General features: G+C 40.3%; 1 protein-coding gene across 1 annotated transcript; it reads left to right on the forward strand.

The window, feature by feature from the left end:
- Positions 1-2: 2 nt before the first annotated feature.
- Positions 3-18,671, forward strand: IKBIP (IKBKB interacting protein; the record flags this gene model as incomplete). Its single annotated transcript, XM_011992249.1, has 3 exons — positions 3-25; positions 8,817-8,934; positions 16,155-18,671. Coding segments are annotated over 3 exons (984 nt in total), but the record flags the coding sequence as incomplete, so codon positions are not given.
- Between the last annotated feature and the right edge of the window lie 881 nt (positions 18,672-19,552).

Here is a 19,552-nt window from a genome sequence, read left to right on the forward strand (position 1 = left end):
TGGGGACATGCCTGGGCCTGGCCTGGTAAGTGGACGCGAGGCTGCCCGGGCCGGCCTCGTGGGGGCGCCCTGCTGTTTGTTCTCCCACCCGGCTCAGCATCCCGCCGGACGTGATCCAACCCCCCAGAGCTGGGCCTTCTGTGCCTCTGTCTTGACCCCAAAGGAAGGAAACAGCCCAGCCTTGTTTTTCCCTTTCGCGCGTATCTTATATCTCATTTTCCCCCGTACTGGTAGCATGCCTCTATCGCTCAGAGGGACTTGAGGCTAAAGTTTGGGAACGAGCCGCTTGTTAAGAGCTGCAGATTCGGCCACGCTTTCTGAAGCGCCCGCTTCACGTTAGAAGCGTTCACGTTGTTATAAACCGTTACTTCCTGTCCACTGTGCCCCAGTCTGGGACACATCTGCCCCACCCTAGTCGCCCCGTAAATGCCTAATGGAAATATTTGCAACCTTGAAATAGATCATTATGTTGGGAGACCGAGGCAGGTGGATCACTTGAAGTCAGGAGTTCGAGACTAGCCTGACCAACATGGTGAAACCCCATCTCTACCAAAAATACGAATAATCAGCCAGGCGTGGTGGTGGGCGCCTGTAGTCCCAGTTCCTCTGGAGGCCGAGGCAGGAGAATCGTTTGAACCCGGGAGGCGGAGGTTGCAGTGAGCCAAGATCACACCACTGCACTCCAGCCTGGGCGACCGAGTGAGACTCCGTCTCAAAAAAAAAAAAAAAAAAAGGAAAGAAAAAAAAAAGAAAAAGATCATTATGATCCCAAAGGAGCAAACTTTATAGTAGCAGAGCTTGGAGGAGTGCTCATATTTTGATCACCGTGCGTGCGTTATGAATTTAATTATTTTTATAATTTTATTAAGTTACAGATTGAACGTTAATATGGTAAAGCTACAAAACATAGCACTTGTGTTCACTTTAAACAGTTGCAGTTTTAAAACCAGGTAAATGGCAATATAATGGTGTCATTAGGAAAAATGAGTATTAGAAGTAACCTTAAAACCAACTTGTAAGTTTTATTTTCCCAGTCTTCTTTTTTTTTCTGGGGGTGAGGTGATACCCATTTCATTTTAGTAAGATTGGTACCTTAATCGAATTTTTCTCCGTTTTTCATTCGTTTGTAAAGTTAGTTAGTAAGACTGTTGTTAATCTTCCAGAGTGATAGAATTTTAGAAGAGACCCTGAACATCTAAACATTTTTGATGCTATTACATGTGGAATTGTACTTTACTGGTGACTCATCCCAAATAGTGTATTTTTCAGCGTTAAAAGATTTGTTACAGCTGGGTGCGGTGGCTCACACCTGTAATCCCAGCACTTTGGGAGGCTGAGGTGGGCGGATCACAAGGTCGGGAGTTCAAGACCAGCCTGGCCAACATGGTGAAACCCTATCACTACCAAAAATACAAAAATTAGCTGGGCCTGGTGGTGCACACCTGTAATCCCAGCTACTCGAAGGTTGAGGCAGGAGAATCGCTTGAACCTGGGAGGTGGAGGTTACAGTGAGCCAAGATCCGCCACTGCACTCCAGCCTGGGTAACAGAGCGAGACTTTGCCTAAAGAAATAACATTTTTTGTTTTGGGAAAGTTAGTTTCTATTCTGGGATAAGCTTTAGTAGAAAACTAAACTTTATGGGAATAAAATTATCCTCACATCAGGAATTTGCAGTTAGTGTATTACATTGTAATGAATGTAATACATTCATTAGGAAGATTTAATTTTGAACTATGTTTGCAAAATGATAAAACAATGCTATATCAAAAATAATTTTGGGGGCCGGGCACAGTGGTTCATGCCTATAATCCCAACACTTTGGGAGACTGAGGCAAGAGAATTGCTTGAGGCCAGGAGTTTGAAACCAGCCTGGGAAACATAGTGAAACCGTGGCTAAACATTAGCCAAGTGTGGTGGTATGCGCCTGTAGTCCCAACTACTTGGGAGGCTGAGGTGAGAAGATAGCTTGAGTCTGGGAAGTCGAGGCTGCAGTAACCCATGATTATACCATTGTGCTCCAGCCTGAGAGACAGAGCAAGACCCTGTCTCTCTAAAATATATGTATTATATGTATTTTTATGGGCAGATTCTATAATTATTATTTAAATAGTTGCCTCTTAGTTGCTCTTATTAAATCTTTCGCTGCAAAAATTGAAGCATATGTACTTTGGTCGCTGTTTATGGCAAAACATTTATTCATAGTAAATTTCGAAATAAAAATGTATCCCCATAAGACATTTGTAAACATTTTCCAAATAAAAAGCAAGTATTTGGCATCTTAAAATACTTAAAAGCTCACTAGAATTTTGACAAAGCTATTGAGATCTTTACCACTATAAAACACATAATTCAGCATCTAAAAGTAGGTCCATCAAATCTTTATTAAATGCTTTCTGTACTGACACGGCCCTGGTGGTTAAAATACAAGTGCATATGTGTGCCTGTCTGTGTATTCTTAAATACTGCTTACTCTCAGTCTTCATCTTATTAAGTTGGAGGGAAAAAATCTGAACCCTTCCACTGCCCAAGGAGGATTTCAAGGAATTATACTATATCATTGTCTTCAGACCATTTCCTATTTGGAAAGAAAAGAGAAATAAAACATAAGAAACTTAAAAGTGTGTGCTTTAATATCTTCTCTCTGCTAAAAAAAAGGCCTGATAGGCCAGGCGTGGTGGCTCCCACCTGTAATCCCAGCACTTTTGGAGGCCGAGGTGGGCGGATCTCTTGAGCTTAGGAGTTCAAGACCAGCCTGGGCAACATGGTGAAACCCTGTCTCCACAAAAAAATACAAAAAAATTAGCCAGGCATGGTGGCGCATGCCTGTAGTCCCAGCTACTTGCGGGGCTGAGGTGGGAGGATCGCTTGAGCCCTGGAATTTGAGGTTTTAGTGAGCTTTGATTGCACTACTGCACTCAGCCTGGGTGACTAAGTGAGACCCTGCAAAGAAAACAAAAAAAAAAGGCCTGATATATCCTATGTCATCTTGACAATAAACACTGGAGATAAGTTGCCCAAACCTGTATGGCTTGAGTGTCAGTTTGCATACCTCTCTTCTAAATTCTGATGGAAAATTTTCAGATAAGAGAATTGAGGTGATTCTACTTTCAGAAAGTTAAAAAGTTCTTAAATTACTAAACAAGACACAATCTGTCACGCATGCTTATTTAATTACATAGAAATTTAATCAGCTGGAAATTCCATTGTGAAAATTTTGTTTCTTAAGGAAATTTCAATAGGTTTTTTAATTGCTTTTTTGGTTGTTTTTTTTGTTTTGTTTTAAGAGATGGAGTTTCGCTCTTGTTGCCCAGGCTGGAGTACAGTGGTGCAATCTCGGCTCACCACAACCTCCGCAAGCGATTCTCCTGCCTCAGCCTCCCGAGTAGCTGGGATTACAGGTGTGCGCCACCACACCCAGCTAATTTTGTATTTTTAGTAGTGACAGGGTTTGTCCATTGGTCAAGCTGGTCTCAAACTCCCAACCTCGCGTGATCCGACTGCCTCAGCCTCCCAAAGTGCTGGGATTACAGGCGTGAGCCACCATGCCTGGCCTAAATTGTTTTTATAAAAGTTTTTTATAGTAGCTGTTATGTACAAAAAGTCAAAAGCGCTTAAAACAAGTTGTATAATTTTTTTTTTTTTTTACTATCCAATATAATTTTGTCTATAAATCATACTGGAAAACCTTGGCTAACTCCAACTTTTTTCTTTGTGTTAGTAGAGTTTTATCTAAAAGACCAGGGTATACTTTAGATGTCCTGCTTCTTAAAAATGGAATATGGTCAAGATTTTCTTGAAAACTAGGTATTGTGCTAAAACTGAGGCTATAGATGATACAAAACATAGGGCTAAATGGGTACTGACCCTAATAGTGGCCCTGGAACTTCTTTCCTTGCAGAAGGTCCATAACAACAGCTTCCTTTGGTTATTTGCCTCTTTTTCATTATTAAGCTGAAATAGAGCCAGAGGAAACCCTGAATTTATAAGCCCTCAATCAGCTGTCTGCCACCGTTTCACATTCCTAAAGGAGCTATATAGAGGCAACATACACCGTTAATTACCACCATGCACTGTAGGGAAGTGTAAACCATTCATTATCACAGGACCCTAGATAGATCTGTATGAGATCTCTATAGACTGCAATGGCTTATGAAGGAGTCAGGAAGATTCTTTTTGTAAGGCCTACACTAAAAGTAGCCTGGGTCCCTTTCTCCTATAGCTAACTCTTCCACAAAAGGCCATATAATATATGATATGATATGATATGATAGAAGAGGCCCAAAAACAAGAGTTATTTTTCTTTAGTGATTTATAAGTGGTCTAATCCATTTATTCCATCCTTCATTTGCCATAAACACAACCCAGTTTATAGTGTTCAAAGGGGGACAGGCCTGGGGCTTCTATCAAGTACAAGTGGTCGGGAACCCTGCTTCCGTTATACAATCATAGGCATGTAGGAAGGATGGAAGAGTAGCTGCACAAAGTAGTCCAGAAGAAAGGTAGCTAGTCTTGGTGGGCACCTGTAATCCCAGCTGGCTGGGAGGCTGAGGCAGAAGAATCACTTGAACCCGGGAGGCGGAAGTTGCAATGAGCCGAGATCACACCACTGCACCTCAGCCTGGGCAACAGAGTAAGACTCCATCTCCAAAAAAAGAAAAGAAAGGGGCCACAGTTCTTAAAGGAAATAGCTGATGTGCTATGCTTTATTGTTCCAGGAGCTTTTATAAATAGCAATAACTATTTAATGTCTACAAAAACTCGGCCGGGTGTGGTGGCTCACACTTATAATCCCAGCACTTTAGGAGGCCGAGGCAAGAGGATCGCTTGAGCCCAGGGAGTTTGACCTGCAGTGAACTATGGTTGCGTCACTGTAGACCTCTTCGTCTTCAGCTACCTCAAAAAACAAACAAAAAAAATAGCCAGATCTTTTGTTTGTTTGTTTTAGCCAGTGGTGGTAGTGTACCTGTGGTCCTAGCTACTTGCTGCTTGAGAGACTGAGGTGGGAGAATCACTTGAACCCAGGAGTTCAAGGCTGCAGTAAGCTATGATGAGGCTACAGTACTCCAGCCTGGGTAACAGAATGAGACCCTGTCGAAAAACAAACTACAACCCTATAAAGTATTGGCTGGGTGCTATGGCTCACACCTATAATCCCAACAGTTTGAGAGGCCAAGACAGGAGGATCACTTGAGCCCAGGAGTTCAAGACAAGACTGGGCAACATGGGAAGACCCCCATCTCTATAAAAAATTTAAAAATTAGCCAGGCATTGTGGCACATGCCTGTGTTCCCAGCTACTCAGGAGGCTGAGGGGGTAGGTTGGATTGGGCCTGCGAGGCTGCAGTGAGCCATGATCACACCACTGCACTCCAGCCTGGGAAAGAGAGCAAGATCTTGTCTTTAAAAAATAAAATTAAAATAAGGTATTATCCCCACTTCACAGATGAGGAGACATCAAAGTTATTTAACTTGCCCAAAGTGATTATACATCTTAGTAAATGCCAGAGCTAAGGCAGTCCAGTCACCCACCTAATCAGTATGATTCGTTGCCTCCCTTTGATATTAATACCCAACAAAAGGCCCACATCCTAGAAATAGAAATCCCTGGGTCCAGAATTATAATTATTTTCTTCCTTCTACTAGAAGGTATACCCTTTAGCAGACCCTAATTGCCTGTTTTTTACACTCATCTAAATGGGAAGACTGGGAACTGCTCTTATTAGAATATGCCCCTGACTCATAAAAAGAAATGAAGCACCTTACGCCCTAACATGGATGCCAGTTTGAAAGCTTAGTTTTTCAGAACTGAAGCAGCTTTCTCAGCATATTTTCTTGACTTCTAGAAAATCAGTCATCTAGGCCGGGTGCGGTGGCTCACACCTGTAATCACTTGAACCTGGAAGTGCAGGTTGCAGTGAGCCAAGATCATGCCACTGCACTCCAGCCTAGGCAGCGGAGCGAGACCCTGTCTCAAAAAAAAAAAAGAAAGAAAAAAAAATCAATCATCTTCTTTAATGTTAAATGAATTAATATTTATTATCAAGTACTTAGAATAGTGTCTGGCACATATAAGTGAAAAATAAAATACATTTTAACATAGCACAGCACACATCACTTCGTTTTTTTCTTCACTGGTGCTGAGTCAGCTTTGTACTTTTTTCTTATATGCACTGTTCACATGTATCAAGGATGAATTTTTTTTATTTTAGTAAGAGGCTAATCATCAAAAAAACTAATTATCAGAGACGATATTTCCACTAACATGACACAGATTTTGTTTAAAGCTTGAATTTGAAAAGAAGTTCTGAGAAAGTCCTTTAATATATTTTTGTAGTGAATCAACCTTCATACAAAAGTCTCTTTTATAATAATGATTTCATTCTGAATAAGCTCGCTAATATGTAGTATAGATCTATGGTGGAGTATTGGATAATAAAACCAGTCCCTGAAATTAACTGTATTTCTTTTTTTACTTCTTTTTGTTTTCTTTTTTTTCTGGCAGGGAGGGACAGGAAGGCGTGAGGAGGGCCACTCTTATTTCTTTAGGGTGGTCTCTTTCTTAATAGGGTCTCTATCTGCTGGTCTCAGATATCCTATACTCTGGGGGGGACTCTTAAAAGCCAGAAATGAAACAGCCAATGACAAAAGAATTATGTTCAGCCATCTTTGAGAATTAGGATAATAGTGTTTTCTAATAACCAGAAGCTTTAAAGGTTGCTATTAATTTAAACACAGGAGAAAAGTCCATCTGTGCTAATAATGTAACCTGGGATCCTGTAGAATAGAAATTAGCCAGCATCATCAAAAGAAATGTATTTCCTCCAGTATTGTAAACATTTGTCTAATTTAGCTTTGGACAATTTTGTAGCTACAGTTAGCCTAATGATGCCATTTATGAACTCAAAGCATTACCACTTTTGCAAGGATGCACAAAGTTCATATAACTGCACTTACTCGGAAAAGTCTTTCACTTCTCCATTAAGCCTTGGGATCTTTAAATGATTGCCTTTCGATGGAAATAAATTTCACAAAACACAGTCGGTCAGTATAGTTCTAAGTTTGACTATGCACTTAGACTACCCGAGAAGCTGTTGAGTTTCCAACATCTAAGCCACATCCCAAGCCAATTAAATCAGAATCTTCCTGAGACCCATGCATCAGATTTGTTAAAGCTGCCAGGTGATTGCAGTATGTAGCAAAGCTTTTGAACAACTTGTCTCAGGACTGTGATTTAGGCACTGTTCTCCAATTCATATCCATTTAAATCCAAATTTCAAAGGAGAATTATACTCAATTCTGTTAAGAACAACACAATTACTGTTCTTCTCATGGTTCTGCTCCATTGCATTTTGATGACTCAATGTGCAAAGAATTTCAACTGTTTTTTTTTTTTCTGAGCCTGAAGAATTGAGTTAAAGTAGACAAAATGGTATTAGATACAAGACAATTCTTTTGTGCTTGCTCATTTCAAATCCTGTATAAACAGATGTTGATTTGTTGTTTTGAAGATTGAGGTAGCTTTTTGGGCTTCCACTTGTGATGAAAAATAAACTCCAATTTTAGAGTGACATCTCAAGTACACCTATACGAATCACATATCATTGAGTATAACCAATTGTACAGTTTATACACTTTGCACTGATTGTGATCTGTTGTCACTTTGACAATGGCTTTTTTTCTGTTTTCATACCTCTTTTCACACCTCCTGCTATTTTGCAACTTCTTAATTACTGTCACTTCTCTCTTCTACTCCACTGCTTTTCATCAATCTACTCTTCTACATTTCAGTTTTAAAATACTTTTTTATAGATAACTCTTGTTTCTCCTACATTTCAGCATAAAAACACCTGTTTTCTAGATATTACCCAAGTATGGCCTTGTGAAAAACAGTAGAGATCAAAGATCTTGTTCTAAATTTTTCACTGTGTCTTCCTCTAAAATATTTCTTGTGCATGCATCTGTTACAGATATCACACCGTCTTATTTGTTGGGCTGTGAACTGTGAACAAGGGCAGTGCTTTACTCATCTTTGTATGAGTTAAACCAGTACCTACCTCATGAAAATCTGTCAAAATAAACTGATAAAAGCTCCATCTAGGCCGGGCATGTTGGCCCACACTTGTAATCCCAGCGCTTTGGGAGGCTGGGGTGGGAGGATCACTTGAGGCCAGGAATTCAAGACCACCTTGGGGCTAGGCATGGTGGCTCATGCCTGTAATCCTAGCACTTTGGGAGGCCAAGGCAGGCGGATCACTTTAGGTCAGGAGTTCAAAACCAGCCTGGCCAACATGGCGAAACCCCGTCTCTACTAAAAATATTTAAAAAATTAGCGGGACATGTTGGCAGGCGCCTTTAATCCCAGCTACTTGGGAGGCTGAGGAGGAGAATCTCCTGAACCCAGGAGGTGAAAGTTGCAGTGAGCCAAGATCGCGCCATTACACTCCAGCCTGGGCAACAAGAGCGAAACTCCATTAAAAAAAAAAATGCTAAAGACTACCTTGGGCAACATACCGAGATGGTGTCTCTACAAAGAAAAAATAAATTAACCAGCTTACAGTCCTAGCTACTTGGGAGGTTGAAGTAGGATGATCACTTGAGCCCAGGAGTTCAAGGCTACAGTGAGCTATGATTGTGATACTGCATTCCAGCCTGGGTGACAGACTAACACCCAGTGTGGAAAGAAAAAAAAAAAAAAACTACAGCTACCCATACCAGAATTTATGTTGTTCTTAACAGAATTGGGTATAATTCTCCTTTGAAATTTGGATTTAAATGGATATGAATTGGAGAATAGTGATTTTTCTTTTCTTTTCCAGGTTTGTATTTCAGCAGTCGGAAAAATTTGCAAAGGTGGAAAACCAATACCAGTTACTGAAACTAGAAACCAATGAATTTCAACAACTTCAAAGTAAAATCAGTTTAATTTCAGAAAAGGTAATCATTAATTGGCTTATCTGGGACAGTGTTTCCCATTTTACTACCCCACTATCATTTCTCTATCCCAGCTCGGAACTTCTTTCTTCCTGCCTTTTAGACCATTACTATTTTAACTCTCACTGATCTTCCTACCTCTTGACATTCTCCCTCGGAGCTATTTTGACTCAGATTGCATTTTGAAGGACAAGGATTTTTTAATATGACAATTTCTAGTATTGAAAAAGACCAATTTGTTCATGTTAGCATGATGCTAATTTTCTACTTAAGTGTCACGTATCTAGAGCATTGAAAATATGGTTGATCATGTCTACAGCCATACCACCCTGAACGCGCTCAATCTCATCTGAAAATATGGTTGATCTTTGGACATAAAATTAGAATATGAATAACACTTATTGGGAAAAGATCTATATTTTTTTTCCTTACTTTCTGCTTTTTAAGGATATATGTATATGCATTTAAGAATGGCTAGCCTAAGCTGGGAGCAGTGGCTCATGTCTATAATCCCAGCACTGTGGGAGGCTGAGGCAGGCAAATTGCTTGAGGTCAGGAGTTAAGAGACCAGCCTGGCCAACATGGTGAAAACCCATCTCTACTAAAAATACAAAAGTTAGCCGGGTATAGTGCACATGTCTGTAATCCCAGCTACTCGGGAGGCTGAGACAGGAGAATCTCTTGAACCCATGAGGTGGAGGTTGCAGTGAGCCGAGATTGCGCCACTGCACTGTAGCCTGGGCTACAGAGCGAGGATCCGTCGCCAAAAAAAAAAAAAAAAAAAAAGTTAAAAAAAAGAATGGCTAGCCTAAAAGTAAGTATTTGTCCTGTAACCAAATAAGAATTCCAGTGAAAATTAAAATAATACCATGTCTATATTGTGTTTCTTCAAGTTGCTGATTTCTACTAGATGCATTATTACTTGATTCTTAGAAATGTGAGGCAAATAAACATTTTTGTAACTCCCACACCTCTCAAGAAAAAGTTAGCTGTGATCAATAAGGCATCATGTGGGACTTTTCTGGGTACCAGGGACCAAGCTATCATTGGGAAATATGGCTTGTTCATTTATTCATTCACTAAACCTTTGCTCATGTCACAAGGTAAGCAAGGACCTATGCTTGGCACCAGGGTGGGTAAGGATGTTATAAAAATAGAGATGAAATGGAACATCTAAGTCTCTGCAGCCCCATGCACAGGATAAGCATATAATCCCCCAGAAGAGAAAAGCCATGGAGGAAAATTAAATATCCTTCACACATGCCAGGGGATTCCATGGATGCTGAGACTAAGGGATTTGGGGAAGGAGCTGCAAAGGAGTTGGCATTTTCACATAGGGCTCAAATTGGAATCTGAGCCAGACGTTGTGGCTCGTGCCTGTAATCCCAGCACTTTGGGAAGCCAAGGCAGGCGCATCACCTTGAGGTCAGGAGTTTGAGACCAGACTGGCCAACATGGTGAAACCCTGTCTCTACTAAAAATACAAAACTATTAGCTGGGCATAGTGGTTCATGCCTGTAATCCCAGCTACTTGGGAGGCTGATGCATGAGAATTGCTTGAACCGGGGAGTCAGAGGTTTCAGTGAGCTGAGATCACACCACTGCACTCCAGCCTGGCCAACAGAGTAAGACTCTGTCTCAAAAAAAAAATAAAATAAAATAAAATTGGAATCTGGTTGTAGTTGTTGGGGGAACTCTAACATACCGTTAGAAGAAATCCCAGGGGCAAGAAACTTCATATATATATTTTTTTTTATTTTTTTGAGATAGGGTCTCCCCCTGTCATCCCAGCTCTCACTCTGTCATCCAGGCTGGAGTACAGTGTTGGAATAACAGCTCACTGCAGCTTCAACCTCCCAGGCTCAAGCACTCCTCCCAACTCAGCCTCCCAAGTAACTGGGACTAACAGGCATGCTACTGTACCCAGCTAATTTTTTTTTCTTTAATTTTTTGGAGAGACGGGGTCTTGCTACATGCCCAGGCTGGTATCAAACTCCTGGGCTTAAATTACCCTTCTGCCTCTGCCTCCCAAAGAATTGATATTACAAATGTGAGCCACTTTGCCTTGCCAAAACTTCACATATTTAATTAAAAGCTATTGAAGGCCAGGCATGGTGACTCACACCTGTAATCTCAGCACACTGGGAGGCCAAGGTGGGCAGATCACGAGGTCAGGAGTTTGAGATCAGCCTGGCCAACATGGTGAAACCCCACCTCTACTAAAAATACAAAAATTAGCTGGGCATGGTGGCAGGCGCCTGTAATCCCAGCTACTTGGGAGGCTAAGGCAGGAGAATCGCTTTAACCTGGGAGGTGGAGGTTGCAGTGCCATTGCACTCCAGCCTGGACAACAGAGTGAGACTCTGTCTCAATAAATAAATAAATAAATATAAATAAAGGCTATTGAAAACTTATTTTGACCAGAGATTTCTCTTTTTTTGGAGGGGGGGGTTGGTACTGTGTTTCACTTTTCTCACCCAGGCTGGAATACAATGGCTCAATTTTGTCTCACTGCAACCTCCGCCCAGGCTGCAGTGCAGTGGCGCAATCTCAGCTTACTGTAACCTCTGCCTCCCCAATGTAAGTGATTCTCCTGCCTCAGCCTCCCGAGTAGCTGGTACTACAGGTGCATACCACCATGCCCAGCTAACTTTTATATTTTTAGTAGAGATGGGGTTTCACCATGTTGGCCAGACTGGGCACAGTGGCTCACACCTGTAATCCCAGCACTTTGCGGGGGCCGAGGCGGGTGGATCACCTGAGGTCAGGAGTTCAAGACCAACCTGACCAACATGGTGAAACCCCATCTCTACTAAAAACACAAAAATTAGCCAGGCATGGTAGCACATGCCTGTAGTCCCAGCTACTCAGGAGACTGAGGCAGGAGAATCGCTTACACTAGGGAGGCAGAGGTTACAGTAAACTGAGATTGCTCCACTACACTCCAGCCTGGGCAACAAAGCGAGACTCCATCTCAAAAAAAAAAAAAGCTTTTGAAGCAGGTTTTTAAAATATTATAGAATCTAAAAAATCCAAAAAATATTCAGTCTTGGCCTGGCGTGGTGGCTCACGCCTGTAATCCCAGCACTTTGCGAGGCCAAGGCAGGTGGATCACCTGAGGTCAGGAGTTCAAGACCAGCCTGACCAACGTGGAAAAACCCCATCTCTACTAAAAATACAAAAAATTAGCTGGATGTGGTGGCGCATGCCTGTAATCCCAGCTACCCGGGAGGCTGAGGTAGGAGAATCGCTTGAACCCGCAAGGTGGAGGTTGTGGTGAGCCGAGATCGCGCCATTGCACTCCAGCCTGGGCAACAAGAGTGAAACTCTGTCTCAAAAAAAAAAAAAAAAAGAAATATTCAGTCTTTTCATAGCTTTTTCTCCCATTCTGCCCTGGGAGTAATTTAATAAGAGGTCCCTTTTCACAAAGGTGGCCCTAAAGGACAGCATAACACAGGAGGGGAAAGCAGCTAGACGTGGACACTCATCACAAATGTGTGCCCTTGGACAAATCACTATAACTTATCTTGGTCTCTATTTCATCATTTATTAAGTGAGAAATAATAAGATTTTTATAAAGATCAGGTGAGATATACAGTAATTAAGTGAGAAATAATAAGGTTTTTATAAAGATCAGATACAGTAAGTCCTCAACATTGTCAATAGGTTCCTGGAAACTACGATTTTAAGTGAAGTGTATAATGAAACCAATTTTTTTCTCATCTACGTTGTAATGAAAGGACATTAAAACAACGTTGCTGGAGGAGCTGCTCTGAATAGTTCCACTTAAAGTCAGTTTCCAAGAACCTACCAATGACGTTGAGGACTTACTTTATGTACAAATTCTTTGAAAACAATCAAGCACTAATAAAGTACTAGCTCTTTTTCTTTTTCTTTTTCTTTTTTTTTTTTTTTTTTTTGAGACAGAGTTTTGTTCTTATTGTCCAGGCTGGAGTGCAGTGGCGAGATCTGGCTCACTGCAACCTCCGCCTCCTGGGTTCAAGCAATTCTCCTGCCTCAGCCTCCCAAGTAGCTGGGATTACAGGCATGCGCCACCATACCTGGCTAATTTTTTGTATTTTTGATAGAGATGGGGTTTCACCATGTTAGCCAGGATGGTCTCGATCTCCCAACCTCAGGTGATCCTCCCACCTTAGCCTCCCAAAGTGCTGGGATTACAGCGTGAGCCACCACACCCAGCCCTACTAGCTCTTTCTTTAAGAAAAAATGAGGTCCGGTGTGGTGGCTCATGCCTGTAATGTCAGCACTTTGGGAAGCTAAGGTGGGAGCATCACTTGAGCCCGGCAGTTTGAGACCAGGTCAGGCAACATGGTGAGACCCCATCTCTACAAAAAAAAATATTTTAATAAATAAAAATGAAAAACGATTAGAATATGTTGGCGCCCATAAATGCTAGCTACTGTGGCATACTAGTCACTACATATTTGCAGATTAAATCTATAACATCTTGAACTTACTTGGGGTGTACTGCCTTCAGATTACAGTGAGGCTCTGATGAACCTCCTCAACAGGACATTACCTTAGGTAAGGATAAGCTTGCCTCTTCAAAATACTGCTAATAAAACAACTAAACCTAAACATGTTAATCGTTAGTATTTCTCATGATTGATTTTAAATGGAACTTGTATTATGGCTATATGTGTACATTTAAAAGAAGTTTTTATTTCTTTGGTTTTTTTGTTTTGTTTTGAGTGTGTGTGTGTGTGTGTGTGTGTGTGTGTTTGAGACAGGGTCCCTGTTTCCCAGGCTGGAGTGTGTGTGTGTGTGTGTGTGTGTTTGAGACAGGGTCTTGCTCGGTCACCCAGGATGGAATGCAGTGGCATGATCATAGCTCACTGCAACCCTGAACTCTTGGGCTCAAGGAATCCTCCCACCTCAGCCTCCCAAGTAGCTGGGACTCCAGGCGCACACCACCATGCCCAACTAATTTTTGTATGTGTGTGTAGAGACAGGGTCTTGCTTTGTGCCCAGGCTGATCTCGAACTCCTAGGCTCAAGCAGTCCTTCTGCCTTGGCTTCCCAACATGTTGGGATTAAGGCGTAAGCCACCATGCCCAACCCTTAAAATAAATTTTAAACAACATTTCAGAGTGGTGTTAGTCATTCTTGTTATATACTCTTTAGGTCTTGATTGGGGTGGACTAGAAGGCTTAGGGTCATTTTTCTTAAACATCAACAAACGTATTATTTGTACTCTGAGATGTAGGGATTACACAAAGGTATAAGACATGGTCTCTTCTATGAAATTTAGAAACTTTCACATCTGCACCCTGCTAATTCATCAGTCTGTTAATGAGTCCAATTTCGGAGTCACTTCCAGGCCTTTCTGCACCGCCCTCCTAACTTTTTATCTCTCCTCAAAGCATCCATTGCCCCCCCATGCTAATTCTTTTGTGGCACTACTTATAATCTATTGTGATTTTTTTGGTTGCTAGTTTAGCTCCCTTACTCCTCTTTAGAGCAAACACTGCATCTTTTATCTCCATTTCTCTAGAACCTGATAATGGAACTACCTCACACAGGGTACTCGGTAGATCTTGTTGGGACTCTAGAATATATGATGCGGAAGATCCAAACACTGTCTCCCAATCAAATTGTGAAATCAAGGACTATGCTGTATTTGTCTCCACTGTCTCACACAAGGCTGGCACAGAGTGAACCCTCAAAATTTGTGAATTGTATATGCTAAGTGGCAAATATGTGGCAAATGCATATGTAATAGGTACTACAGGAATTCAGGTTGTCAGGGCTAGGGCTGTGGAAGAAATGCTGCACCGAGGAGGTGAGATCCGGTCTGAGCCTTGAAGTAAGGACAACGTAACTAAATAAAGAGGAGAGGAGGATAGCACAGGGAGAGGTTAGAGAATTTGAGACTTTATCCTGGAAGTATTAGGGAACATCAAAGGTTTTGTAACAGTGTACTATAATAGGCATACCAGTTTTTAAGAGCTTACTCTAGTAGTAGTGTGTAGGCTAATTTAGAGAGCAAGCAACTGGAAGCAGATATTAGATATTACTTTTTCTAAAATACTTTCCTTCATCACTGAAGTCTAGGTTGGGTCTCCACCAGAGTGCTTCCACAGCTCTTCCCCTGTCATAGTGCATATACACTTGTCTTTCTCGTCAATTAAACAAAGCTGCTTAAGGGCAGAACTGTATCTTGTTCAGTATTATGTCTTCAGCGTAATGCTGCAAGCACATGACAAATTAATGATCATTTCTAGGCCTTCCTGTAGTCTCTAAAGCTGTTATCTAAGTGTAGACTAAAAGAGGTCTATGACTTGGCCTTCTATATTCCAGACACAGATTAGGAGGTGCCAGAGGCTTAGCATAATTTACAAATACTTAAAACACCTTACCATTCAATTTGACTTGTCTCACTAAACTGTTTTTTGATTCATTTTGCCTTTGTATCTGTAAGACCTGATTCTAGTACTTTCTCTGCAAGAGGTTGGTCAAAAATTTTTTTTCAGCAGAAACCCTTCCAGAATTACAGGATTTAGGAAAGATATCAAATTTTATACAAAGTTATAGTTTCTAAAAAGCCAAATAACATCTAAGTTACTTACCATTGGAGTTAAAAAGAGGAAATTGTGATCTATTTCAGGCCCTTTAACATTACTTTTCACTTGAATATGCTTCCATAGAAGTGCTGAAATATCTAGGATTATGTGTTCAGGTGTATTTTTTTTTTTTTTAACAGTGCTGGCCAGGCGCAGCGGCTCTCGCCTGTAAATCTAGTACTTTGGGAGGCCGAGGCAGGCAGATCACTAGAGGTCAACAGTTCGAGACCAGCCTGACCAACATGGTGAAACCCCATCTGTACAAAAAAATAACAAAAATTAGCTAGGCATGGTGGCGCGTACCTGTAATCGCAGCTACTCGGGGAAGCTGAAGCAAGAGAATACCTTGAACCTAGGAGGCGGAGGTTACAGTGAGCTGAGATGGTTCCACTGCACTCCAGCCTGGGTGATAGGCTGTCTCAAATAAATAAATAAATAAATAAAACACAGGGCTAACATATTTGTGAAAACTATTAACGTAATAAATGTCTTTGTCAGCATGATTCTGATATATTTGGATATTTTAGACATCTTCAGAATTTTAACATGGCATGTGTTACGCTCCTGATTGTTAAAGTGTGTTTCTCTAATATGAAAATTATTAAGTAGCCTTGGGAATTGTTTTGTGTTATAAATGCAGCTTGAGTCTACTGAAAACATCCTTCAGGAAGCTACATCTTCCATGTCTTTGATGACCCAGTTTGAGCAGGAAGTATCCAACCTCCAAGATACCATGCATGGCATTCAAAATAATGAAGAGGTGCTCACTCAAAGGATGCAAAGCCTTAATGAGAAATTTCAGAATATTACGGATTTTTGGAAGAAAAGCCTAGAAGAAATAAACATTAATACAGACATTTTCAAATCAGAAGCAAAACATGCACATTCTCAAGTAACTGTCCAAATTAACTCGGCTGAGCAGGAAATAAAATTGCTCACTGAACGGCTAAAAGATTTGGAAGATAGCACACTAAGAAATATTAGAACAGTAAAAAGACAAGAAGAAGAAGATCTCCTGCGAGTAGAGGAACAGCTAGGCTCTGATACAAAGGCAGTTGAAAAGTTAGAAGAGGAACAGCATGCCCTCTTTGCCAGAGATGAAGATCTAACTAATAAACTTTCCGACTACGAACCCAAAGTTGAAGAATGCAAGACACATTTGCCAACAATTGAAAGTGCTGTTCGCTCTGTTCTCAGAGTCTCTCAGGATCTGATAGGAACAGAAAAGAAAATGGAAGACTTGACTATGCAGATGTTTAATATGGAAGATGATATGCTGAAAGCAGTGTCTGAAATAATGGAGATGCAGAAAACCCTTGAAGGAATTCAGTATGATAATCGCATATTAAAGATGCAAAATGAACTGGATGTTCTAAAAGAAAAAGTTCATGATTTTATAGTATACTCAATGCATACTACAGGAGAAAAGGAAACTGTGAAAGAATATAATATAGAAAATAAAGGAATTGGTGGTGATTTTTAAATTCATGACATTTATTCTGATGAACCATATCATTATACATAAATTGATTAGTCCATTGATTTTGAGTTACTTTGATATGCCTCATCTTATCCTACATTATTGGAAAATAAATGAGATGTCCACACAAATGGATTATCCACATAAAGCTTTTTAAGCACTGAAACTTAATATTTTAACCATTTTAAATAGAAATAGTTCTTTAAAAATGTTTCTCTACTTTTAAAACAAGATACTTAATACTTTTAATGTTTTTAAAGCATTACTGGATATCATTATTAATTTCACCTATTATATTGGACCCACATATATTGATGTCTCCAGGGGCTAATGAAGAGTATTTACTGCTTCACTAAATGACCCCAATTTGCCATTTTTCAAACCTATGTCTCATACCTTTTCTGTCACCTAATCTTAATGTCAGGTTGGTTGGTAATGTGCCTGCCTCAGCCAGTTCTTCACTTTCTTACATAATTCACTGCAGGTTAAGAATCCATACAACCAAGTTCATGGGAGTTTTGTGTAAAATAAAAGATAACATGCGTGAAGGAGAGTCTGGTGCCTTTGCTATGAATTAATATGCACTTTCTGAAAAACTATGAAGCCTGGGAAACATTTTAGTTTTTGTTAAGGTTCTAAACTGTGTTATGGATACTTGTAAGACTTTTAAAATCAGAGTAAGTATGTTCTTACCTAAGGCCTTTCTTAGGAATTATGTGTATATACATCTTTGAAATATCTTTATATACCTGGGTTTTAAGTTCCAACTGTGTTAGACATGAGTTTGCTAGATCCATGATCTCTAGATGGTTTACTTAAAAATAAATAGTCCAGGCGCAGTGGCTCACGCCTGTAATCCCAGCACTTGGGGAGGCCGAGGTGGGCGGATCACGAGGTCAGGAGATTGAGACCATCCTGGCTAACATGGTGAAACCCCGTCTCTACTAAAAAATACAAAACATTAGCCGGGCATGGTGGCGGGTGCCTGTAGTCCCAGCTACTCGGGAGGCTGAGGCTGGAGAATGGCGTGAACCCGGGAGGCAGAGCTTACAGTGAGCCGAGATCGCGCCACTGCACTCCTGCCTGGGTGACAAAGCGAGACTCTGTCTCAAAAATAAATAAATAAATACATAAATAAAAATAAATAAGCCTGTGGTCTGTTTTGAGGGAAAAGTAACATAACTCTGATAACTAGTTATGATAATAACTGTGATAGTTAAAAGTATGTCATTTTAAAGATTTCCCAAACCACTAAATTTGTTTTACGAATTGATTTTATTTGAAATTATATAATGTAGTCAACTGTATGTGGAAGTTTGTTCTTGTTTCTTTGTCAGTAACCTTACCAGTTTTATAATGAAGTTTTCAGTGGAATTAAAGAACTTGAAAGCAGTCAGTTACAAAAAGGTAGTTTTGATCAAGTAGTCTTCATATGTAAATTTGCGAGTTTTTGTAGAACCCCCAAACTCGTTCTCCATCGGAATTAAGAGGGCCTATGGTAGGCAGCCATGAATCATAAAAATAAGCCTGGCGAGTTCTGTTGTTAAGGGGCATAGCATTAATTTTTGCAGTATTAAAATTACACTTCTTGACTTCTGAATGTCTCATTTGCGTGCACTGACAAAATTCTATTTGTTTACTTTTATTTTAATGCTAATAAAACAGATTATAAAGTAAGCTGGAACTTTGTTGTTTTAACCTCCATCCTGTCAAGGCAAATGTAATTTCTTCTCTTTTACTCTTCACGTTTAAATATTTTTTTCTCACCTATCACTACATTTAATATAAGGTTATTTGAACTTATATATACCATGGTAATGGTTACTGAAAGTAAATGAAAACAATGTGGCCACTGCTCTATGATGATACAAGGGAAAGAAAAACTGCACTTCTACAAGTATAACATGAGAAAACTATTAAAGTGTATATGTGTGTGTATGTGTGTATAGATATGTAGATATAGACATATCCTGTATTTATGAAGAGGTTTTCCTATTAAGAAATTGTTATTATAGAGATTTAGATGTACTTAATTTGTCTTTTTGTTTCTTCCATTCATTTATTTAACCCAGATGCTTAAAATTTCAAAAACTTTCCTGTATATCAAATATTAAATTACATTGTTAGTCTTCTCTTTAGGGAAAATTACCAATATCCTAAAACACATTTTTGTATCTTTGTAACTGATAATAAATTTTATATCAATTAATTTCTTATACAGTGGCCAGGCACAGTGCTGCATGCTTGTAATCCCAATACTTTGGGAGGCTGAGGCAGAATGGCTTGAGCCCAGGAGTTTGAGACAGCCTGGGTAACATAGTGAGACCTCGTCCCTACAAAGAAAAAAAAAAAGTGTAAGGAGAAGTGGGGCCAAGCACAATGGCTCACTCCTATCATTCCAATACTCTGGGACGCTGAGGTGGGAGGATCGCTTGAGCTCAGGAGTTCAAGACCAGCCTGGATAACATGGCGAGACTTCATGTCTACTAAAAGTCAAAAAAAAAGTGCATCCCTGTGGTCCTAGCGACACAGGAGGCTGAGCCCAGGTGTTCAAGGTT

This window comes from Mandrillus leucophaeus, unplaced genomic scaffold (genome assembly GCF_000951045.1).
Source record: "Mandrillus leucophaeus isolate KB7577 unplaced genomic scaffold, Mleu.le_1.0 Scaffold408, whole genome shotgun sequence".
NCBI classification, from domain to species: Eukaryota; Metazoa; Chordata; class Mammalia; order Primates; family Cercopithecidae; genus Mandrillus; species Mandrillus leucophaeus.